General features: G+C 39.0%; 1 protein-coding gene across 1 annotated transcript in view; it reads right to left on the bottom strand.

Annotated features, from left to right (window-relative positions):
• Bka (FCF1 rRNA-processing protein Bka) overlaps positions 1 to 26,677 on the bottom strand; it is an 87,351-nt gene that overhangs the window by 22,825 nt on the left and 37,849 nt on the right. The window contains exon 6 of the mRNA XM_068229296.1: positions 2,101 to 2,195. Coding sequence (XP_068085397.1) covers positions 2,101 to 2,195 — 95 coding nt within the window. The remainder of the gene's footprint in view (positions 1 to 2,100; positions 2,196 to 26,677) is intronic.

Below are 26,677 nucleotides of genomic sequence, written 5' to 3'. Positions count from 1 at the left end.
CAAATTAATCCATCCTATGGTTGCTGAGTTACAATGATTTAAAATCTAACAGAAATTACGCACTCACGGTCACATGGCCGAGAGAAACTACCCCTCCCAGCGCCAGCTATATATGCCACTGGGTCAAGGCTAACAGGTAGTTGTGTGTTGAGTTCAGTTCAGTTCATTGCAAGCAGTCCAGTCTAGCAGTGCAGTATGTGTATCAGTAAGAGAGAGGGGAGACTGGCCCTCACATAGTATGTTCGTGCAGTCTCGACAGTACTTTTCGTCGTGTTTCGCGGAGACGAAATTACGGGCTAGTAAATCGCCATCGTACTTGAAAAAAAAAAAAAAAAAAAAAAAAGACGTCGCACCGTAAATAGTCTATTGTGCCGCGACTACGATATAACTTACAGACATTTCAAAGTATAACACGTACGAAATCAGTGAAGTTCGAAGTTATATATTGGACGTTCACAACATGACGTGTGAACTTAATTAATTGCACACAATATTAAATTACCAACAGAAACTGTCGTGTACAGTAACTTATTTTCTAACATAGCACATCCTTGGACTAAGTCTTTTTATTTATGTGCCATATTAGGACATGACGTGTTACAGTGATAAATTTAGTGAAAGTTAAGAACTTTTTCTAAAATAAGATAGTCCTATCAACATTAGAGAATCAGTGTTATCTGTCAGGACAACGATTTAAAGACTATGGTTAGAGACGGTCATGAGAAATATTACGTGTTTGCACTGTGTTGGACGTTCTCAGTGACAGTTTAAAATAGTGGGTTTTTTTTTGCAACAAGGACTGTGATCACTCATTGGACGTCCTAAAATTAACATAGTATCTGTAAATACTACTTGCATGTTCCGTGTGTTAAGATCATTTCCACGAGCAGCAGAAATCCTCAGAAAATTCTACAAGATCCAACTACCTTCAACATCATTTCATCTATGACGTCAACGTGGTTTCTTCGTGGAACTTCAAGGTCGAGTCATCCTCCGCACCCGCGGAATGTTCCAGATTCTCATCAGTATTCGTAAGCCAAGTTTTTTTTTAAATAAGTGAGTAGTCACAAACTGACTTTCTTTTTTTTTTTTTCTTTCTTACCAATCGTGAACAGTGGTTTACTCTGTACTGCGTGCGACGATACTTCGTGGTTTTCCACCATTACTCAAAATTCATCTTTTAATGATAAATCTATTTTCAAAATCTATTTCACATAAGAAAGACTCTAGGAAGTGTTCTATGTTTCAAGGCTCACAAACTGAGAAACTCTCAACAGAAGTTCAAATTCTTATTTTCAATTATAAGTGTGTTCATGTCATGTCATAATACTTAGAAAGACTTTAGGTGAAAAACTGACACTTTATGTTTTCGCAAAAGACTATTGCATCTGTGAGATTTATTTATTTTCACAAATTGCATTCAAGAAGATTTACGTTAACCCTTTTGATTTTAACAAATTATTTACATTCTATATTGACATTGCAGGGTGGTGAATTGATTAACATTATTAATAAATTGTTTGAAAAAGGGTATAACCATCTATTATTCGCCCTGCGAGTCTATCCTGCTCTGTACCGGCTCCAAAAACCAACTTCCACTACCTGAGATCCTTCTCATGCCTTACGCCCCGAACTTTTACTGGTACAGTATGTATGTATCATGGTTAAGTTTATCAACAACAGAACGTATCTCAATAAGACAGAATGGAAGAGGCTTGCCAACGGTACCCGGGAAACTGGAACTGTAAAATGATGACGATGAAAAGGAGTAATAGAAATACACATTGTGTAAAAGCGAATCAGAATAATCCCAACTATCTCGACTATTTACTCTACTGAATTACGTTACATGTACTTCATTAGTGTTCATTAGACATCTCCAAAACAATTTAAAATAGGGTAATAGAGGGCACTGCAAGTCATGAAGGTCAAGTGTTTTACACTTGTTCATAATATTCACCACTTCTTAAAGGAGAATCTAAGGATAGCTTTAAATGTTTTCTTTTTCAGGTATTTTTTATTTAATTAATGCTGTGTTACTCTTGAAAGGATGGAAAACTAGACAGTTATAGAAATGTAACTGAATTAGATGGAACATACCTGTGTTTTGCAACATACATGATGGGAACCCCTGGGATTTTTCGAATCCGTCTCTTCAAATCTCGATCACAAGTGGCAACAATGTAGCATTTATGCTGTCAATAGTGAGAAGCATTCTATTAAATTAAGGAAAGTCCACACAGATACAATTATTTAATACATGCAGTATTGTACAGTATAACAGACATACACAGTATTCTTCAGCCCATTGTTCAAATCGCTGCGTTTCCTCGAAAGGACGCAGTTCTTTAGTATTGTTCTTAAAGTTGGCGATGGCATGTTTCTTTAATCATACTTCCTTTAAGATTTCAAATTTATCCAGGAAATTGCAAGCCAACTTTAAAAAAAACCTCATTTTTTCATTCAAAATGTTCAGATGAAGTAGGCAATTAATAGTGGCAAATTAATTAAATTTACCTATTATAATAATAAAGACATTTCCAAAAAGACACAACAGTTGAAAATCAGCTGGGATGGATAAGATTACTGGGGATATACTAAAGACGAGCTCAACTTGTAGGTTTCCAGCAAGATTAAGCCAGTATTTTATATTCACGAGGTCAAATGGACTGTATCGCTATTGACCTAACCAAGGCTTTTGATAGGCACTAAACAAATGGGTAGCTATATTTCTCAAAAATAGAATTCAAAATAGAACGGGTCAACAAAGCAACGGGAATACTTCAATCAGCGACCGCCCCTCCAGCACAGCAGACCAATAGGCAAGCAGCATTCCGCAGGCTACACTATACAAAAGAGATGGAACTGCGCTACTGTGAGCTTAACAGCCTCGACATCAGTCGGAACCCTTGGAAAATGCGGTAAAACATCAGGACCCTGGCTTACAAGCCCAGAAATTACAATAATGCCACCCGTGAAATCCTGGTATTTGAACTCTGAGAATTACAGTATTATTGGACCTTTATGTTTTCTTATGTACAGTAAAACCTCGAATCATCATTTTTCAAGGGGGGAAATGTTGATGAATGTGGGAAAACGATAAATGCAGGCGCCTTTAAGATATGCATTTGGAAATATAGGGCATGTACTTATGCATAGTGCCTGAAGACAAATTCTGACTTCAGGATATTCCCGTAGGAAAGTGACAGAACACGGGCCATTGGTAAACATGTTTTATTATGGCACAGACAGCAAATACACAACACTACGTACAAAGGACAGGTCTCCACTGGTTACAGACTTTCGAAATAATCACCCAACGTTTTCACTGTGCGTTGCCAGCGCTGGGGCAGGCGCTGAATACCATTCGCTGCAAGTGTATCACTAACGTGTAACACCTCTCTCCGAAATGCTGTTACGATGTCCTCTTTGTTAGCAAACCATTGTCCACGTTATGGTTTCATGACTTAGGAGATTACATCATAGTCACACTCCTAATGCTTCCCGCAGATCTGCATGGCATTGGCGTGCACTTCTGCCACGGAGAACTTCTATTTTAATGTACGATCGTTGCTCCTGCTTGTTGACTTCCATTTTGTGACGCTCTCATTCACACTGCACTTGGGGGGCATGCTCAGACCCAAACTGTTGTTTACATAATCCATCTAGTGGCATCATAAACAAGTAAATACCGTACGTTTCCTAATGCATATCTTAAGATTTTCCGTGTTGTCTCCTGTTAGCGAGAAAAAAAAAAAAAAAGTTGCTATGACTTGAAACAAGGAATCTCTGAGATAGCACATAGAACTTTAGGTAATAGAAGACTAGAGCCAAGAAAACCATGGATTACTCAAGAGATATTCGACCTTATTCAGAAACGAAACCAGTATAGGAAGATGATGCGGATGATGTTATTCTCTATAGAGTGATAAATAAGTTACAAGATTGTGAGCAACTGCAACGTGACCTCGAAAATATTGTGAGATGGACAGCAGGCAATGGTATGTTGATAAACGGGGCTAAAAGTCAGGTTGTGAGTTTCACAAATAGGAAAAGTCCTCTCAGTTTTAATTACTGCGTTGATGGGGTGAAAGTTCCTTTTGGGGATCATTGTAAGTATCTAGGTGTTAATATAAGGAAAGATCTTCACTGGGGTAATCACATAAATGGGATTGTAAATAAAGGGTACCAATCTCTGCACATGGTTATGAGGGTGTTTAGGGGTTGTAGTAAGGATGTAAAGGAGAGTGCATATAAGTCTCTGGTAAGACCCCAACTAGAGTATGGTTCCAGTGTATGGGACCCTCACCAGGATTACCTGATTCAAGAACTGGAAAAAATCCAAAGAAAAGCAGCTCGATTTGTTCTGGGTGATTTCCGACAAAAGAGTAGCGTTACAAAAATGTTGCAATGTTTGGGTTGGGAAGAACTGAGTGAAAGAAGAAGAGCTGCTCGACTAAGTGGTATGTTCCGAGCTGTCAGCGGAGAGATGGCGTGGAATGACATTAGTAGACAAATAGGTTTGAATGGCGTCTATAAAAGTAGGAAAGATCACAATATGAAGATAAAGTTGGAATTCAAGAGGACAAACTGGGGCATATATTCATTTATAGGAAGGGGAGTTAGGGATTGGAATAACTTACCAAGGGAGATGTTCAATAAATTTCCAATTTCTTTGAAATCATTTCGGAAAAGGCTAGGAAAGCAACAGATAGGGAATCTGCCACCTGGGCGACTGCCCTAAATGCAGATCAGTATTGATTGATTGATAAACACAGCATTAAGCCAAGATCAGTACAGAAAAACAAAGAATCTCATTGTGACAAATTGTAGGGAGGCAAAAGAAGTATGGATGAAGGAAATTATGCAGACTATACAGAATGATATAATAGGAGGAAGAACAGATAGAGCATATGGCATGATCAAATCACTTCAATATAAACCCAAAATAAGAAGTTCAGTTATAAAGGATGAGAATGGGCAAGTACTTATCGATAGTGAAGATATCGCAGAACGCTGGAAGGAATATCTTGAAGACCTGTACTGGGAAGAAGAAGTAATGGCAATTTAAGACTATCTTGAACCTGAACAGATGGTGGAAGAAGACAATATAGGCCCAATAATCACATGGGAAGAATTTGATTTAGCACTAAAACAATTAAAGGACAAGAAAGCAACCAGACCGGATGACATACCAGCAGAACATCTCAAGGGAATAGGAGAAAGAATGAAACAACAAGTGTATAACATCATTGCAAAATGCTATTACAATGGTGAAATCCCTGGAGACTTTACTAAAAGTAGGACAGTTACCTTATCAAAGATAGGAAATGCTACTGACTGTTCCAACTATAGAACACTAACACTGCTATCGCACGCATCCAAAATACTTCTTAATGTAATTAAAAACAGGATTAAAAAGAAAATTGAACAATATACATCGCAGGATCAGTTTGGTTTTACAACAGGGAAGGGAACAAAAGAAGCTCTTCTAGCATTAAGAACTATTCTAGAAAGGAGACTAAGTGTTAACAGGAAAACATACATTGCATTTGTGGATATAGAGAAAGCCTTTGACAAAGTAAACTGGAAACAACTCTCTAGGAATATGAAGAATATAAGACTGGACTGGAGGGACAGAAGACTCATTTTACTCCTGTACAAAAATCAAAGCACAACAATAGAAATCAATGGTAATGTTAAGAAAACATCCATTAGACAAGGTTGTGCGCTATCTCCATTTTTGTTCAACACGTTCATTGAGGAGGCCATATCAAAACTTAAGCAGAAAACCAAAGGAATCAAAATTAACGGACAACAAATCCACTGTATAAGGTTTGCCGATGACATTGCATTAATTGCAGATTCAGAGAGCGAAATAAGTAAAATGCTACGAGTTTTAACATCAACACTACAAGAATCAAAATTGAAACTGAACACCTCGAAAACAAAAGTATTAGTAGTCAAGAAATCAACTGAGGAAATAAACATTAAGGTATGCGATGAAAAAGTACAAGTAAGTCAATTTTGCTACTTGGGAAGCATTATCACTCAGGACAACAGGTGCACCACAGAAATCAGGAGGAGGATTGCTCTAGCTAAACAAGCCTTTAGTAACAAGAAACAGCTTTTGACAAGCAGGAACATTAACATTAAAATTAGGAAAGAATTTGCCAAAATGTTTGTGTGGAGTGTTTTGTTGTATGGTTGAGAAACATGGGTCTTAGCAAAACAGGATATTAAACGCCTGGAAGCAATGGAAATGTGGATATGGAGGAGGATGCTGAAAATTAGTTGGACAGAGAAAAAGTCAAATAATAGGGTCCTTAAGGAAATAAACGAAACAAGGGAATTGATCAACACTGTAGAAAAGAGGAAAACCAAATTCTTTGGCCACACACTTCGACATAAGACATTCCTCACCACTCTGATGGAAAGAAAAGTTCTGGGTAAGAAGGGAAGAGGAAGACCAAGGAAGAAGTATCTGGATTCCGTAATGGACAGGCTGAATTTGAAAAAATATGTTGATCTGAAACACTCAGCAGATGAGAGACAAATGTGGTTGCAGCGACAAGGCCTTGCCTTTAAGATATGAATGAATGAATGCTATGACTTATAACTCGACCTCCGTATAAAATAGGTTACACATAACTTTTCACATACATTTTTTATTCCACCTATTCAATACTTTATATTATTTGCAATGCATGTATTTACATTAGCATGTACCCATGGCTTTGCCCGCGTTTATTAATTCAACTGTTTTATATAATAAACTATTTTTTTTCCTTATAGAGCTTCCAGTTGAACTATACTAGTGTCCTTCCAAATGGAGCTAAGATGTATAGTGCATTTGCCTTTCCATCTCTTGAAGAAACCGCGTACAGTTGACAATGGGAGAAGCAGCCTTTTCAAAGATGGAATCCTACAACTTGTAGAGATTATTCTTGTGCCTTGTTGATGTTCATAGCGAAACTCGAACAAACGGGGAACTGTAGACATCTAAACTTAAACTGTATATCCCAAGAAATTATTCTAATCCGAGGAATGAATATTACTTCCCTAGCGGCATGCCCAATCAAGAGAATAGCTTCAATAATATTAGTCATCAGTTTCAGATCGTAATCTATGATCTTCATATCCGTAATGACGAACTACACAATTAGAAATAGGGAAGGACTTCCACCTAATCAATACTTATTTATTACACTTATTATGCTACAGTACTGGTTTTAACCCCCTACATAGGGTCATCTTCAGCTGAACAATACATTCACATATAGATCATGAAGCTATGATTGAGATTACATTGTCTGGGGAATGCCATATGATAAATATTTGGTCACGTCCAAATGGGGCATGTCAAAACGGGAACTGGCGTGTATGTCACTATGTGTGACAATGCAATTATATGTCTATAATGATATGCTTTAGGTCGTAAAATTAGTTTATAAAACACTATCTCCACTTTAAACTAACTTATAAGTATATAAGATAAAAACAATATATGTAGGAACACTTCATGCACATGAACGTGTGTCTTGCGGGTTTTTCAGTTCATCGGTTGACTTCTGTGTTCAGGTTTTATTTTCATAGGTTGTACACTTGGTTGACGTTTTTGGAGCTTGAATGATATTATTTCCTAGTAAAATTATCACATTATATGTGTACCGGGAGGTACACCTCTACCCTGCTCATTCAAAATCAGCGCCTTAATAAACTCCTCTATCGATCAAAAAGTGAAACTGATAACACAACAAGTTGGAACTTTAATCAGAAGATGTCACCACTGAAATATTAAGTAATTGCATTATTGTGAAGTTTCCTAAACTGATTGAATTTCTCCTTGTTTTGTTTTGCTATACATCAAGAAGTTTGGACATTTTTCCACAGATGACACTACCAAAAATTCTGATTATGCACTCTGGTGCAAGATGAAAGAACTTGAAACTTAAAGAAGTTTCATATTCCTAGGTTTTCCATAACTGAATCTATGTTCATTTATTTTTGGGTTGGCGGCACTTCTTTCTCTTTCCGCCAGTTTTGAATCTAGCCAATCAGGAATTTTTGTAATTAATTTTCAACCAATCCCGCATTTCTTGTTCACTTTGTGTTAACCAATAAAAGTTGAGAGGGTGTGTTGGTTTAGTCCTGAATTCTCTCAAACCTTCCCTGAGGGTATATGTTACGGCTTTTCGGGTTTCCTTGTCAATTGATCACCGTCTTTCTAAGTGTGTGTGTTAAGGCAGGAGGCCTCTTTCTTCAGCCAGCTTAACATCTACAAGGTAATGGCCACGTAAATTCTATCTTTCTTGCTGTCTCCGCAATTTTATCTGAGGGGAAGGTCCGAATCTGTAACTATGTAAGAAACTTCTCTAAAATCTAAATCTTCTTTCGGCCAATGTAAAAATTTCATAAAGTCTTTACTGTAAATCGGGGATAGAGAGTGAGTTACCCTCTCGAGCTCCCCTTCATCTTGGTTTGAGGTGACTACGTTTTCGGAACTGTTTTCTCCTGTAATGTGTTAAAAGTAATTTCCATACGAGCCAGCTCAGTAGTTTGGGAATAGCCCCTGTTTCATCGGCTGAGAGTCCTGTAGGATTTTATATTTCATTATCTGGAGAACAGTTTTCGCCTCCATTCTGTTTGTGTTCGGGCTGTAGGTTGGGTACCAGATACCCCTGTGAGGCCAGAGATTGTAAGGTTTTCATGTAATGTTGCCTTGAGTTGGCTGGAGGAAACTGAGGGCCTGTTAGCTCTTTTCAAGGTTTTGTAATAATGAAGAGTGCCTCTGGAGGGCTAGATATTGTAATTTAGGGAGCAAGTGCTCTTGAATTAGGGGATTTCTGACCTTAACTAAATAATACCACTTTCAATTGTAAATTTGTAACCTAGGGGCTTGTAGCCCAGAATTGTCGTCTGAATCTTGAATTTTCCAATTCTGAAATTGTCATCGTACCTGATGTTTCACTGTTATGTTCATTCAGTGAAAAATTGTTAAGTTTGAAGTTCTAAAATAAATATAACCTTTTACAATTTTAATTCAATTCTTGATATTGTAGTTAGACCCATTCCAACCCAGCACCTTCTTTCACCATCTCTGCGTTCCACACATACCCAGGAACAATATGTATAAAAGATTTGAAATTTACATTTTGCATTTCTCTAGAACAGTATACAGATCCATATTTCAACATAAATGAAATTACAGAAAAAACTAACATCTTCAATACAGTCACCCCCGCCCTAAAAAACAGTTACCTTAAGATAATCAATAAACAAAACATGATACGCGACAAACATCAAACGACACACCTAGCTCCACCCCTACCCCCACAACAGCAACTCTCCCTACCCCTCTTTCCCTAGCCTTCACGGAAGCTAGTATGAGCCCAAGACAAACACAAAGCAGTACACAACGAGCTCACATATAAAACACAACTCAACCACACCAATAACAAATTAGCACACACAATCCTTAACGTTCCTCCAACATAAAATATCACTCACAACTCAATCTTATCTTCCACAGATAATTATAACATCATTGCACAGCTACTGATGGGAAAGGAGCCACCACTTTGAATCCAATGCCCCTCAAATTTTACGAATGTCACAGGACAACATGATTCAATTTTAACATAAAACAACAAGATTCAACACACAGCAGAGCAAATATACATATTTTATCCTAATTGTATCCATATGCCTGGCATTCTTTTTAAATGTGGAAAGTGTTTTATTCTATGTATATACATGAAGACAAAATCTTTTATACATATGTGATAATTTTACAAGGAAATCATATCATTCAAGCTCCAAAAACATCAACCAAGTGTACAACTATGAAAATAAAACTTCAACAAAGAAGTCAACCGATGAACTGAACAACACGCAAGACCCGAACGTTCATGTGCATGAAGTGTTCCTACATATATTGCTTTTATCTTATATAGTAGAACCTCTGTAGAAACTATGTTTTCTCGTATTATTCGTTCAAATTATGTGGTCCCGCGAGCATCCTAATTAAATCACGTTGTAAAAATCCCGCATTATCCGTTCCTCGAAGAAACGATTTCCCGGATCAACTGTCCAGAAATTTCAGTCCCACCAACGTTAAATTTTCGATCACGCAATTTTCAAGAAACTGTATCTCACGAAAAGACTGCAACGGCATACTTCGGGATCTTGGTGTTAACGTCCCGTCATTGCGGTAATTTGAGGAAGTAGCTGACTGTACCGTCCTGGAAAAACAATCGGCGGTGAACTTGCAAAAGGGACCATCTTAACATCGCATTCGGGTGGTATTGTTTAGAGAATCGTCGGAAATCATAAAGCAGAGAGTGTCCGCAACAACTGGAAGAAGACAGAGTGCATTTCGCCAGCTCTACTTACAACGGAACGAGTTTCATCAAACGTTCGTACTTGCAAAACGCCAACATTATGTCCAGGATTACAGGTTTATTTATTTTTTACTTTTTTCGAGTGTATCACCAAACAGATTTTCGCCACTTCCCTCAGGGCACTGTATAGTCACTAGGCTTTCAGGCAGGACTCAAAACTGCTCCCTCTTAAGTACCGGTAACACAAATTTAGTACCGGAATTTTAATATTATCATATACGATTATGTTATCGAGATCAGAAAGTTACATACTGTACATAAAGTCATAGGACGTTCTGGGATTGCCTATTACTGTGTTGGTCCTAATATAAGACTGGGAATTTTACGTTTTTATACTAAAATGTTATAAAAGCTGCAGTCTGCTTTTTTTTTTTTGCGCACGTTACATTTAAAAACATTGTATCATTTCGCCGTCGTACCGACTCGTGCAGCAAGCGCGCTTTCCAGCAGAGTCAAGGTCGCGAATAACCGTAATTTTGGAAGTGTTAATGATATTTTTTCTCTTTCCAATTTGATTGTGATTAGCGACGGGCAGAATTGAATATAATGCATTCGAGAACTTGAGGATAGATACTTACGTTTGAAACCATATTCTTGAGTTCAACATAGGTAATCTTTAAAAGTCTATGTAGGCCTAATTTACGCGGTTACCGATGACTAAATTACAATGGAAGATTAAAAAAAAAAGTAATTTTGCCATCACGTTGGGCGTTTTTTATCTAATGTGCTTTATTTTATTAGATTAGAGAATTAAAATCTACTTGTGGTCGATTGTTGTTTAGCTGTTGTTTAGAGTTTGGCTGATCAAAGTTGCTGAACTGAAAGAAGTTTTCCCGGTAAAAATGAATGTAAAGTTTCAAGATTTTTAATTCGCTTACCGATAGTTAATGTTTGAAGCCGGCCCTGCGGTCTAACTTGTCTGCCTCTCACCCGGAGGGCCCGGGTTCGATTTCCGGCAGGTCAGGCATTTTTACCTGGATATGAGGGCTGGTTCCAGGTTCACTCATTCCACGATTACCTTTAAGTGAGAAGCTATTTAATTGTGAGATGGTGAGATGGCGATCCCAGTCTAGAGAGCCAGGAATAATGGCCAAGAGGATTTGTCACACTGACCACCGTCACCTCGTAATCTGCAGGCCTTCAGACCGAGCAGTGGTCGCTTGGGCTGTTGTTTGGTTTGGTTTAGGGATGTTAGTAAGATAATAAGTATACATATTTCATTTTTGTGATGTTTAGCCACATAGTTGATGATTCATTAATTCCCGGATTTTCCGTTTTCCCGTGTTGTAAGTTTTTTTCCGTGATCCCTCCAGAAACGGAGAATCGAGGTTTCACTGTATACTTATATGTTAGTTTTAAATGGAGACAGTGTTTTATAAACTAATTTTAAGAACTAAAGCATATCATTATAGACATATAATTGCATTGTCACATATTGTGCCATACACGCCAGTTCCCGTTTTGACATGCCCCATTTGGATGTGACCAAATATTTATCATATGGCATTCCCCAGACAATGTAATCTCAACCATAGCTTCATGATCTATATATGAATGTATTGTTTAGCTGAAGATGATCCTATGTAGAGGGTTGAAACCAGTACTGTAGCATAAGTGCAATAAACAAGTACTGATAAGGTGGAAGTCCTTTCCTATTTCTAACTGATCAGTTTCAGAGTCGTGTTCAATGCAGAGGGCAGAATTATTTTTCTTAAGAAGGATAATCGGTGCCACAATCGTCCGTTCTGAGGTGTTCAAGGATACTTCAAGTCTTTCAAAAGCTCTGCCGTGTAGTCGATAGACATGTAACTTTGTAGAACATTGGGTAATTCTTGTAAAAGTTGCTTGTTGATGACGGTGACAGCTTCACTTCTTGGAGCAAGACATGCTCTTTGACATAGCCATGCATAATTGGTGAAATGCTGTGGCCACGAATGTTAAAAATTTCAGATCTGTGCGTGTTTATTATAACCTAATCTTTTCTATGGCCTATGTTTTCTCTAAATGAAATAACAAACATGTTAGTTAGTTGAAAGAAAATAAGGGTAACCGGATAATTCTTGTGAGTGTTGCTTATCGATGATGTTGACAGCTTCATGTCTTGGTGCAAGAATTGTTCTTAGACACAGCCATGCGTCTTAGGTGAAAACCTGTGCCCCACCTATGACAAACATTTCAGATCTTTGTTTGTCGTAAATTTGGCAGGGCATCGCACACATGCACACAGACAGAGACAGACAGACATGCACACAGGCAGAGACAGACAGACAGACAGACAGACAGACAGACAGACAGACAGACAGACAGACAGACAGACAGACAGACATCATGGACCGAAGGAAATGGCTTCCTATGCCACGGACTGAAAATGGCATCTTGACTGATATATGTATTATTCCTTGTTTATTCTTATTGTCTATCTTGTGCCCTATATATTTCCTCTAAATGTGTACATGGCCAACCCTTTCTCTACACGGTTTGGGCATGAAGTGAGATGAATCTTCGTAGCGAGTTTTTACGACCGGATATCTTTCATGACGTCAACCTAAACAGATGAGTTAATGAGATGAAATGAACGACATGAAATATGATAGTAAGAATGAAGAGGACCGAGCTCGATAGCTGCAGTCGTGTAAGTGCAGCCAGTCTCCAGTATTTGGGTGATAGTAGGTTCGAACCCCACTGTCGGCAGCCCTGAAGATGGTTTTCCGTGGCTTCCCATTTTCACACTAGGCAAATGCTGGGGCTGTACCTTCATTAAGGCCACGGCCACTTCCTTCCCACTCCCAGCCCTTCCATGTCCCATCATCGCCATAAGACCTATCTGTGTCGGTGTGACGTAAAGCAACTAGCAAAAAAAGAATGAAGAGGACGAAACCCGGTGCCGGCACATAGCCCACTCCTCTCGAATAGCTCAAGACTTTACGTCCCCATCCGACAGTGTCATATGCCCTCACACCATATAAGACCAAAAACGGCTTCCTACGCCATGGATGTAAAATGGCTCCTTGAATTGTGTTCTCTATCTACCTTATGTACGTTGCCTAGCGACAGTGACACTATGCATATAATCTTGGCAACAGGACGTTGGACTGTCATGCTCCAATACACATTTTCCGATGGTTTTTTTGTTCATAACTCACCAACGAAAACAAAAATGAAAATTCCGGCTTCGAGGTGCATTCGGACCCTCTGCGTGCTGTAGATTTGCTGGGCATCGCGCACAGACAGGCAGACAAACACTTCCTTTTATTATTATAGGTTACAATGAGTCACTAGGGACTAGTTTCGACCCTACTTGGGGTCATCATCAGCCTTAATTAAAAACACATTTTTTGTCGAATGTCCTAAAACAGCGGAATAGGGGAAAAGCAAAATAATAAAATATGAGTACTGTATTTGGGCACTTTTCGCCATGTAAATATAATAAGAGGCATAGGGATGTGGTAAACCCACCGCCCAGTGGGAATCCACTGCAATCAGCCACCCGAGTATTGGCGGGAAAACCATAACATTTGAGGGGTATGGAGGAAATGCCTACTTCCAGTCTTTAACAACTAGAATGAATCACCTTCCCAGATCACATCTGGGATTGTAACTCCTGACAATGGTCAGAACATTGATCAGTGATCAGACAATCAACTTAAAATGGAGAGTCTCTAATGAAAGTTGGGAAGTTGAAACACTTAACTGATGTCATGGATCAACACAGGTTTCTAATCACAGCCCTACATGAACTTCGGAACACAGCTCAGGACCCATTTCGATCTGGGGGATATCATCTTTACAAAGGACCGCCAGGAAAGAGATGTTCCCCAATTTGGAATGGGATTCCTGGTTCATACTAGCATATTAGATTCAGTGGAGGACTTCTCATCAAATTCATCAAGAACTGCAACCTTAACGATTAGAGTAGAGAACAAAATATATACACTGATTAATGTCCATGCCACAAGAAATGGAAAAAACCAGGACAAATAAAGAGGAAACAGAAATGTTTTGGGAGGAGCTTGACCAACTGATTTCAAATATCCCTGACAACCATGTTAAAATTATGCTTGGAAACTTCAACGCAAAAATTGAACAAGAGAGAAAATATCGCACAGTGGTAGGTAAATGGCCAGCACACAAACTGACAAATTGTCAAAGATTAATTGAGCTTTGCACTTGGGCTTATTCTTGAAACCACAAGATTTAAGAGAAAACCACACAAATTAATGACCTGGAAATGCCCTAATGTTAAACTGGGTGAGTATCAGATAGACCACGTAGCAATGGATAAAAAATACCATAGAGAAATTTATAATGTCAAAGTCCTTCGTGGGGTGGACATCGATTCTGATCATTATATTTCAAAGATTAAAATCAAGTTAACCCCATGAAAACATCACAAACCATCTAAATTCACTAGAAGGAGGAAATATGATCCCAGCTACTTAATAAATAATGCTGTGTATACAGAGAGATCAAAAACACCTCTAAGCGACAATCTGGAAACGATTATTGATTAATTACAAAATATTGCCAAAGAAATTGTTCCTATGAAAAGGAGAAAGAAACACGCCTGGTGGAATGAGGAATGTGATATGGCAATACAGAAAAGACACAAAGCATGGCTAATTGACCAACAAAAGAAAACGGCACATTCTCGAGATGAACTAACTATTGCTAGAAGACAAACGGCCAAAGAACTTAGAAGAATCAAAAGAGACCATCAGAAAGAACACCTAGCTAACATAGACGAATCATTCAAACAATATAAGATACGAGACTATTACAGGACATTTAAACAATATCAATCAGGGTATACTCCACCTACACTCATGATGAGAAATAAACATGGACAACTAGCACACAATCAGGTGAATCCCAAAATTCTAGCTGATCACTTCAAAGAATTACTAAATGCTGAAGACCCAAAAGAATACCTAGAATTTTCACCTGATCCAAAAAATAAAACATGTTTAAACAAGATTAGGTTATTCCACCAGACTTCCATGAGGTACTTCAAGCAATTAATTGGCTAAAAAATTATAAAGCTGCAGGAGAAAATCAAGTGGTTGCAGAGCTGTGGAAGAATGCAAATAACCAAACACTTCAAAACCTACACAAACACATCATAGACATATGGAACTCTGAAAACCTGCCTGCAGAATGGAATACAGCTATAATTCATCCAATACACAAAAAGGGGGATAGACTGAAACCAAATAATTACCAAGGGATCTCTATACTTGATATCACCTATAAGATCCTGTCTAGAATTATCCTCACAAGAATTCAAGAACAGCTCGACCAAGAACTTGGAGAGTATCAGGGGGGGGATTTCGACCTGGAAGAAGTTGTCCTCACCAAATCATTAGTCTTAAGTGGATTAAGAACCATCAAAGAATGAGGGAAAAAAAAAAAAGCTAGTTATCACTTTTGTTAACTTCAAGAAAGCATATGACAGTATTCATCACGAGTCATTACTTAAAATCCTTAAAGAATTTGGGTTACACCAGAGTGCAATGAGTGCAGTTGGACTAGACAAAAGAGTGACTGAATGGGTTGCTATATTTCTAGAAAATAGATCTCAGAGAATTAGAGTAGGTGAAGCTTTATCTGACCCTGTAATAATTAAGAGGGGAATTCCTCAAGGCAGTATTATCGGACCTTTATGTTTTCTTATATATATAAATGATACGAGTAAAGGAGTGGAATCGGAGGTAAGGCTTTTTGCGGATGATGTTATTCTCTATAGAGTGATAAATAAGTTACAAGATTGTGAGCAACTGCAACGTGACCTCGAAAATGTTGTGAGATGGACAGCAGGCAATGGTATGTTGATAAACGGGGCTAAAAGTCAGGTTGTGAGTTTTACAAATAGGAAAAGTCCTCTCAGTTTTAATTACTGCGTTGATGGGGTGAAAGTTCCTTTTGGGGATCATTGTAAGTATCTAGGTGTTAATATAAGGAAAGATCTTCATTGGGGTAATCACATAAATGGGATTGTAAATAAAGGGTACAGATCTCTGCACATGGTTATGAGGGTGTTTAGGGGTTGTAGTAAGGATGTAAAGGAGAGGGCATATAAGTCTCTGGTAAGACCCCAACTAGAGTATGGTTCCAGTGTATGGGACCCTCACCAGGATTACCTGATTCAAGAACTGGAAAAAATCCAAAGAAAAGCAGCTCGATTTGTTCTGGGCGATTTCCGACAAAAGAGTAGCGTTACAAAAATGTTGCAATGTTTGGGTTGGGAAGAATTGAGAGAAAGAAGAAGAGCTGCTCGACTAAGTGGTATGTTCCGGGCTGTCAGCGGAGAGATGGCGTGGAATGACATTAGTAGACGAATAAGTTTGAATGGCGTCTATAAAAGTAGGAAAGATCACAATATGAAGATAAAGTTGGAATTCAAGAGGACAAACTGGGGCAAATATTCATTTATAGGAAGGGGAGTTAGGGATTGGAGTAACTTACCAAGAGAGATGTTCAATAAATTTCCAATTTCTTTGAAATCATTTAGGAAAAGGCTAGGAAAACAACAAATAGGGAATCTGCCACCTGGGCGACTGCCCTAAATGCAGATCAGTATTGATTGATTGAAACTCTATCTCGTTGGTGTTACCCTCAAGAACACTAGAGCAAAAGTTAAGTTCCGAGGAGAGTTGTCTGAATCATTTGAAATCCGGACTGAACTTCGACAGGGGGATGGTCTCTCACCAATACTGTTTAACTGTGCATTGGAGAAAGTCGTGCAAGAATGGTCTAAGAAATGTCAGCCAAACATCAAGATTAGCAAAAATGTCAAACTCAATTGTCTAGCATTTGCATATGACCTTGTGATACTTGCAAGTAGTGTGGAAGAGGCTAAATTTCAAATTGAAGAATTAGAACGAATAGCAGCAAAAATTGGATTACAAATCTCCTTTGAAAAGACGGAAATGATGCCATACTTCAAAATGGAAACATCACCTATCACACTGACTAACAACAAACAAATTAAGGTTGTTAATAAATTTAAATTTAAATGTCTTGGAGAGATTATAACTTGGAACTTAAAAGAGAAAATATCAGTTGAAAATAGAATTACCAAATTAAAACAAGTACAAAACATTACTTGGCCAACCTACAAGAAGAAATCTTTCTCGATAAATGCAAAATTTAAACACTACAACTCTGTTATTAAGCCTTAAGCAACCTATGCTAGTGAAACCTTATTCAATTTGAATACGAAATCAACTACAGATAAATTACAGAAAATAGATAAGACGAATCATTAGAACAATTCTAAACAAAAAACACCAAGTAGATGGACAATGGCAATTACTACCTAATGAAGTTGTATACCAGGAGACTGAGTCTATAATAGATATAATGCGGAAAAGAGGAGTTGCTTTTTTCTGTCACATATCACGACTACCAGAGCCTAGGATACTCAAACATTTATTCACAGAGATGCCAACCTTTGAAATGGGTTGTCAGTAATCCCCCCCCCCCCACCCCCTTCCCACCACAGAAAATTCTCGAGTCAAATTAAAAGTACGCTTCTCTCTTCTCGATAATTACACAACTGTTTCCCTTCCTGACAGCAATATATTCCAATAATAATAATGTTATTTGTTTTACGTCCCACTAACTACTCTTTTACGGTTTTCGGAGACGCCGAGGTGCCGGAATTTAGTCCCGCAGGAGTTCTTTTACGTGCCAGTAAATCTACCGACACGAGGCTGACGTATCTGAGCACCTTCAAATACCACCGGACTGAGCCAGGATCGAACCTGCCAAGTTGGGGTCAGAAGGCCAGCGCCTTAACCGTCTGAGCCACTCAGCCCGGCAAATATATTCCAAATGATATCATATTACACAATATAACTTGGTACATAACCTGTTAGTTCTGTGATAAAACATACTATGTAGCTTGCTTCACACCCAGAAGCTGTTGCTTTTCAATGTAGGTTTTCTTCAAAACATCCTTTCCTCTATTAAAACATTTTTGTCTTCTGCACCATAACAGATTCCTGTGTAGATGAACTTAATATAGGCCTGAATTGTCTGAATTTTCCTATCAACAATGAAAACTCTTCCTGTGGGAGAGTTGATGTCAGGTACACTTAATACTGCAAATACAACATTACTTAAGGTTTTATAGTGGAAGAGACCGAGCAAGTGGCAGCGCGGTTTCGGGCACGTAGCTGTCAGCTTGCATTTGGGAAATAGCGCCTTAATTAAGGCCACGGTCGCTTCCTTCGCACTCCTAACCTTTGTCAATCCCATCGTCGCCGTAAGACCTATGTATGTCGGTGCAATGTAAAGACATTTGTAGAAAAGAATACAGTGAAGAAGAGCACAGTAGAGAGCTGCTTCACTCACGATGAATTTCACAACGCTTAGATGTAGTAAAAGGAAGTAATGACCGAATGAGTAGTGTTGTCATCTCACAAGCAGTGAAGCGAAGAGGGTTGAGAAGTAATTCTCGAAAATATTGGATATTTTTTTCCATATACCCTTTTTTCGTACACAGTTTTGGTGATAATATCACTTTTCCGTAATAAATTTCATTTCAATCGTAATGCCGTAATCGTGAGGTGAAATCCGTAAGAATTACGGACAATCCGTAACAGTTGGCACATCTGTATTCAACTACTTTTGGAAAAGTAAACCTAAAAATCACTGGTTCAAAGAAGTCCAAGAAGATTTAAATGAATTAGGCTTGACAATTCAACAAACTGAAAACAGAGAAGAGAAGAAGATCCTGAGAAATAACGACGTGAGACTTAAACTGAAGACCTATACACACAAACAGTACTACATAACTGACGAAGAACGGGCAGCCAGGTCAGAGAGAATGAAACATTTCTGGGAACAAAAGAAGAAACATCAACCAAATTTGTAATCAAGACTTGACTGTATATAGATTGATTTCAGTGCTCCAATGTGGGCATAAAATAAATAATAATAATAATAATAATAATAATATTAATAATAATAATAATAATAATAATAATAATACAGTAATAATAATAATAATTACTATGGGGATACAAAGAGAACGACAGTAATGGGGAAAAGCTCCCTGACTGCATGGAAACTGAAAACTTGAAACTTATCTATGATACCAAGGATTAGGCTTCCTTCTCATCTGCACGATGGAACAAAGAATACACCCCAGATCTCTGTTTTGTAGCAGTCACAACACACACTCAGCAACATACGACGCACAGTGCTCAATAAATTTCCTCACAGTCAGCGCAGACCAATAATTCTCCAGTCTGGATTGCTTGTGCCCATTGTTCACTTCTGCCCAAAACAGAGATGGAATTTTAAAAAAAGCCACTTGGGAAGAATTTTGTAAACAGATTGACTCGAACCTGCGATGGATAAGACCTATCCATTGTAACTACAGCAGATTCATTGGTGTAGTTAAAAGTGCAGCAAAACTATGTATCCCAAGAGGATATCATAAACAATACATCCCCAGCCGGAGCGAGGAGAGTGAAAGGCTCTTTAAAGAATTTGAGGCCAATGGTGATCCACATACAGCTTTGGAACTGTTACAATCACTCACTCCACCAGGGAAGCTTGGAGCCTGATCAGGAAATTGGACACACCAAATAGCAAAATTAGACCGAAAACAAGCATCAGTCTAGACGACATGGCCAAGCATATGATCTCTACCTCAAAGGTTTCAGTTGAAAAGCATTATAGGAGGCATGTAAAGCACCTCTTGAAGGAAAAGAAACGCTACAAGAAACTAAGCAGGCCTTAGAAAGTCTAAAACCTGAGAAAGCGGCATGGGCTGACGGCATATATCCAGAGTTCCTTCTTCATCTAGGACCAGCTGTTGCTAAATGGCTAACTAACTTCTTCACAAACATACTAGAGACAGGTATCCTACTTTCAGTCTTCAAGAAAACAAAAATAATAGCTGTATTGAAAACATCTAAGGACCCAACAAAAGTTGAGACTTACCAACCAATAGCACTACTCAGTATTACAATGAAGCTTCTGGAAAGGCTGATACATAACAGGATCTCTGCGACAATAAATCAGTACATTCCAGTCGAGCAAGGCAGATTTAGACCCGGACAAGGATGTGAAGAACTGGTTTTAGCACTAGTTACCCATATTGAAAATGGATTTGAGAACAAAATGGTAAGCATGGGTGTCTTCTTAGATCTGACAGCTGCGTATGACACCGTGTGGCAAGATAAGCTTCTCAAATTTATCAGCATCATCCCTTGCCTGAAACTCTCCACACTAATCAGGAAGATGCTGAGTAATAGGTATTTTGAGATTTCTTCAGAAGACTCCAGAAGTAAAGTACATAAGATAAATGGTGGAATTCCTCAGAGCTCTTCTACTCAACCTGTACACCATGACTTTCCAGCAACCAAATCCAGAAAACTCATCGATGGTAGCCCAACACCAACACTTCAATGAGTCCGAGTTGATGCTCACATCAGACTTGAAGATTCTAGACAGTTACTTTCATCAGAACAACCTTAGACCAAACCCCAAGAAAACTGTTGTGTCTACCTTCCACTTGCGGAATAGAAGTGCTGGGTACAAACCAACCATACCATTCAGAGGAGAGAATCTACAGTATTGTAGTAACCCAAAATACCTGGGAGTCACCCAGGACAGGTCCTTGACCTACAAAAATTGCCTCTATAATGTGTCTTTTTTTCCTTTTGCTACGGGCTTTACGTCGCACCGACACAGATAGGTCTTATGGCGACGATGGGATAGGAAAGGCCTAGGAATGGGAAGCGGCTGAGGCCTTAATTAAGGTACAGCCCCAGCATTTACCTGGTGTGAAAATGGGAAACCACTAAAAACCATCTTTAGGGCTGCCGACAGTGGGGTTCGAACCCACTATCTCCCGGATGCAAGCTCACAGCTGCGGGCCCCTAAAAACACGACCAACTCGCCTGGTCTATAATGTGTCAGCCAAGATCAAGACCAGCAATAACATCCTTCAAAAGCTGGCAAGTACATCCCGGGGTGTTAATGCTCAAAATCCTGTGATCTACTGCACTTGCACTTTCTTATTCCGTCGCTGAATATTGCTGCTCTACCTGGCTTAACAGTGCTCACACTGGATTAGTAGACTCCCAGCTGAACCAAGCAATGCGTATCAATACAGGATGCCTCCGACCAACTAACACACACTGGCTTCCCACCCTCAGCCACATATTACCTCCATCCCTAAGAAGATCACAGTCACTGTTTAACTTATGGAAGAAAATAGAAAAGAATCCTCACCTCCCTATTAATTCTGACATAGCAACTTCTCCAGCTAAACGACACCCTCCTTCGCGTACTGCAATGAATCTACAGGACACCTCCTTTAATACATCGGATGCCTGGAAAGAACAATGGCAACAGCAATCCTCGTTACCACATCATCGAAAACCCCTGCAAGTGCCCAGATGGTTTTTCTCTTCCCAGACAGCAGTGGACGACGCTAAACCGAATTAGGACCGGCCAAGGTAGATGTGGAGCAACTCTCTTCAAATGGGAATAGAAGACATCACCGCAATCGGAGAAGAGGAGCAGACAGTGGATCACACTGCATTTGAGTGCCCTTTGCGTGCTTATAGAGGCTCTATGGAGGACTTACACTGTGTCTCAAGCGAAGCTCTTTTCTGGCTCTCAACTTTTGACATGGAACTTTAGTTGTGAACTCGAGATGGTAGTTGTACATATTGTATATAATATTGTATTCATCATACGATAGATAGATAGATAGATAGATAGATAGATAGATAGATAGATAGATAGATAGATAAATAAATAAATAAATAAATAAATAATAATGGCATGTGGCCTCTAAAGCCAGGTGCAGATCTTTTGAGTTGTCACGCGATATGTGATCTACGTGCTTATGAAAATGTGGCTCTACCCAAGAAGCGCGCGCGCACGCACGCAGCCCCCGAACTGTCGTAATTAACCAACGAAAGTTAAAATCCCCAATCCGATCGTGACCCTTCGAACTGAAGGCCAATACATGCTAATCATTTAGCCAATGAGCTGGACGTCCTCATACTATAAATAACAGTATATACACGATGAAAATAAAAAGCATGACTTACACAATTTCGTTTCACTTTTCCTTACATCTCGCAGTAACTGGAAAACCTTCAAGGTCAGTTCTCTTATTGCAAGTTAATGACATACGTGGATATTACGGCGATAACCTGTATTTTCGTAAAGATTCTGTACACCCTTCGCGAAGAGTAGGTCAGAGATCCCACATGGCGCAGCTTGGACGATGTCACAGCGGTTAGAAATTCAACATGGCGTGCCTCGGACGATGTCACAGTGGGCTACGCAATGCTGCCAACTTAGGAATTAGTTTCAAGACCAGGGGCCTGTTCCACGAACGAACTTTGCAACTTTTCACTTTACACTTTTAGTTCAGATTTTGTTCCACCATCACTTTTCAGATTTAGCTTGCAAAGTGAAAAGTGACAAGTTAGGAATCTTTTCACGTTTCAAGCCTGTTATGTTCCTCCATTGGTAAAGGAATCTTCTTCTTCTTTCGGTGCCTATCCGTTTCGGATGTTGGCGATCATGATGGCTATTTTCGTCTTGTTTGTGGCAGAGCGGAACAGTTCAACTGATGACATATTGCACCAGCCTCTAAGATTGTCAAGCCAAGATATTCTTCTTCTTCCAGGACCTCTTTTGCTGTTGATTTTCCCCTGGAGTATTTTTTGGAGTAGGTTGTATCTATCTGTGTTGCGCATTATATGTCCCAGATACTGCAGCTTTCGGCATTTCACTATCTTGATCAACTGAGGTGTGGTGTTCATTCTTCTCATTACTTCCACGTTTGTAATTCTCTGGGTCCAAGATATTCTCAGGATCTGCCTATAAAGCCATGTTTCAAAGGCCTCCAGCTTCTTCTCTGTGTTTTTATTTAAGGTCCATGTCTCTACACCATATAAAAGAACAGAAAATACATAACAGTGCAGAAGTCTGATTTTAGTCCCTAAAGTTAGATTGTGGCTTTTAAACACATTACTCATTTTCTGGAACACACTTCTTGCTTTTCCAATGTGTACCTTGACTTCTTGTGAGCAATCCCAGTCTTCATTTATTATGGTTCCAAGGTATGTGTATTGTTTTACCCTTTCTATACTCTTTTGATTTATAACCAAGTTTATTCCGGAAATATTTTCCTTACTTATAACCATGAGTTTTGTCTTTGCGGTGTTTATTTCAAGCCCGTATTGGCTGCTGACTCTTACAATTCTATCCATTAGTGATTGTAGCACTTGGATAGTATCAGCAAATACAATTGTATCATCAGCATACCGGATGTTGTTTAATCTTACTCCATTTAACAAAATTCCTTCTTCTATATCTTCCAAGGCTTCTCTCAATATGTATTCTGAATACAAATTAAATAGTATAGGTGACAAGATACAAATGAAGTGAAAAGTTTTCATAAATCTTACAAAGAGATGATTCCCTTTTCATCTATTACGGTAATTAACAAGTATGCACACGAGTTTCCCGGTGTAGAATTTGGTTTAGTGATATAAACATGTTATGACGAGAGCTTTTGTTATTATCAAGTGAGGACAGTGTTGAGGAATCCAACAAGAGAACGTACAAAGACAGGATTAATTTTCATAACCTCACTCCGACAGAACTTTGCGAGTGTTTTCTTATTACCCCAACACAGGCTGACTATATGCTTGAAATAATCGGCCATTTATTGAAACATGCAACAAAAAAAAGACAATCCCTCTTGGAAAGAGAACAAATTCTCATATGATTACATTGGTTAGTAAATGGTGCCCACCTGCACGGCGTAGCAGCAATGCATGGGACATCAAAATCAATTATTTGCAGAACTGTTACCAAAGTCATAGATGTTATAGTAAATGTAATATTTCCTAACATAGTACATTGGCCTGATATTCCACATAATATAGCGACAAAATTTCTAATGAGGGGTGAATTTCCTTCTCTGTGTGGATGTGTTGATGGTACTCTTGGGAGGTTAAGTTGCCGTTTCTCCTTGAGAGCTTCTACCACAGCCAGCTTTTTCTTTTTTTTTTGCCAGAGGCTTTACGTTGCACCGACACAGATAGGTCTTATGGCGACGATGGGATAGGAAAGGGCTCAGAATTGGAAGGAAACGGCCGTGGCCTTAATTAAGGTACAGACCCAGCATTTGCCTGGTGTGAAAATGGGAAACCACGGAAAACCATCTTCAGGGCTGCCGACAGTGGGATTCGAACCCACTATCTCCCGGATGCAAGCTCACAGCCGCACGGCCAACTCGCCGGTCCACAGCCAACTTCTTGTTATCGTCTTTCTTTCTCATGATTAAAACTTTAAAACTACCGGTATCACAATTATACTGTCAAGTCTGCTGCAAAAAATAAAGCATTAAAATCATACCGTATTATACAGTTTGCCCATAGAATAAACTTGATCGGATCACTCATTCGCAAAGACTTTTCACTTGTGAAGAAATTGAAAAGTAAAACCTAGATCATGGTGGAACAGAAAGATTTTGCAATTTTGCAAGAATTGAAAAGTGAAAAGTGCAAAGCTGAAAAGTTACAAAGTTTGTCGTGGTACAGGCCCAAGGTTAGTGAATAGATTATTGGTCTGACTTGGTTAGATCCGGCTTGTAACAAAACAACTGGGCAGGGGGGCAAGAAAGTGGTCATCAGGCCTCTAGCATCCCACACACATCACAAGGTACGACGCGATTAATAACCCTGTGACTAATTAAAATGTACCCGCTGCACGCCGTGACTATTTTAACTGCGCAATTTTCCCATTTTCAACGAAGTTGGCAGCCCTAATCAGGCATTAGCAACACAGAAAATAGTGGCAAATTTGAGTTTTACAGTGCCTCCGTTTTAATTCTTGTAAATAAGAATACTTCTAGGGGCCGGTTAGTGGGACAAGGAGAAGCGTTGGCGCCAGGGAGCTCGTAGTGAAGTTGCGCATGAATAACCTCCCCATAACACTTCAGCCTACGAGATCCTTGCTCAAGACTAGCAACTCGTAATCGCTCGTACATTCTCATGTACTGTAACAGGTTGACACTATTATATGCTGGAGAATTCAGCTGTCTCTTTGAATTCCAAAAACTTTTGCATATATTTTTCTTACGTACGATCAATCCATGCAGAAAAATTGTGGATGAGGGCAAATATTATTTTGACGATCGATGCGATAAAACGATAGTTCGAGGAACGATAGATGCGGGGAAATTTATCATTGGTTTATAAGGAACACTAGCAAGATACCCGAGCTTTGCTATGGTATTACAATGAAATTTATAATTGAGTGCTTAACGTTTTATATATAATCCGCCGAAATTCGCGATCTGACTCGTTTTCTGAGAGATTACGGCAAAGTTCCTCCCATTTTTTAATCTTTCTTTCCAGCAATCGATGTCTTACTTCCTGGACTAGATCCAGGTATTCCAGCCGGTCAGTTGGGTCCCTAAATCTTTGCCATCTTTTCCTATAAGCATTTTTAATATGGATCAAATCCTTGAGATCTGGCGTGGTGTCGTCTTGGGTGCCTTGGCGGTACTGAACCCGCGGCCGGACTGCAATCGTAGTCATTACCCGGCCAGGACCAGTTTCCAGCGTGGTCTGTACATTTTGACGACGGTCCAGAACATTATTGTTATTATTAATTTTATTATTATTATTATTATTATTATTATTATTATTATTATTATTAGGGTGGGTGATATTAGTTGAATTTAGGTTATTATTATTATTATTGATGGTCTGGAACCCACAGCAAGATGCAAGACCGCTATTTAGCAGTAAATTACATCTGCTACCATTGTCATTGCTGACAATGTGACCAGCGCCATCGTCGCGCGTAGGCAAGTGCGCGAGATTTCTGGCGACACGAATTATATACTTCCGTGCATTATTGACTTTATTATAGAGGTGAACAACTGCACGGCCAATATCATTCCTATCGTTTATTTCAAATGTGTTTAAATTTTCATTTATAACCAGGAGAATCTACTGTAATCTAACTTCATTTTCTCCAAAGGAAATGATGGTTCTTGAAAACGAACCCAGGAAAGATTAAAAATGATCAGTTTATGATCAGAATAAGTACATTATGAACAGTAAAAATCAATTGGTCTCAACTCGTTTTTCACCCCACCACCGTTAAGTTGATTTACCCCCCCCCCCCTCGCCCCCCTCACCCACCCAAAAAGAGAAGGCGTGTTTCCTTATGTTTAAAGGAGATTCCAATTACCAATGTTCACGTCTGTTACC

This window comes from Anabrus simplex, chromosome 9 (genome assembly GCF_040414725.1).
Source record: "Anabrus simplex isolate iqAnaSimp1 chromosome 9, ASM4041472v1, whole genome shotgun sequence".
NCBI lineage: Eukaryota > Metazoa > Arthropoda > Insecta > Orthoptera > Tettigoniidae > Anabrus > Anabrus simplex.
The sequence above is the reverse complement of the archived record's forward strand: the minus strand, read 5'-3'. Positions and strand labels throughout refer to the sequence as shown.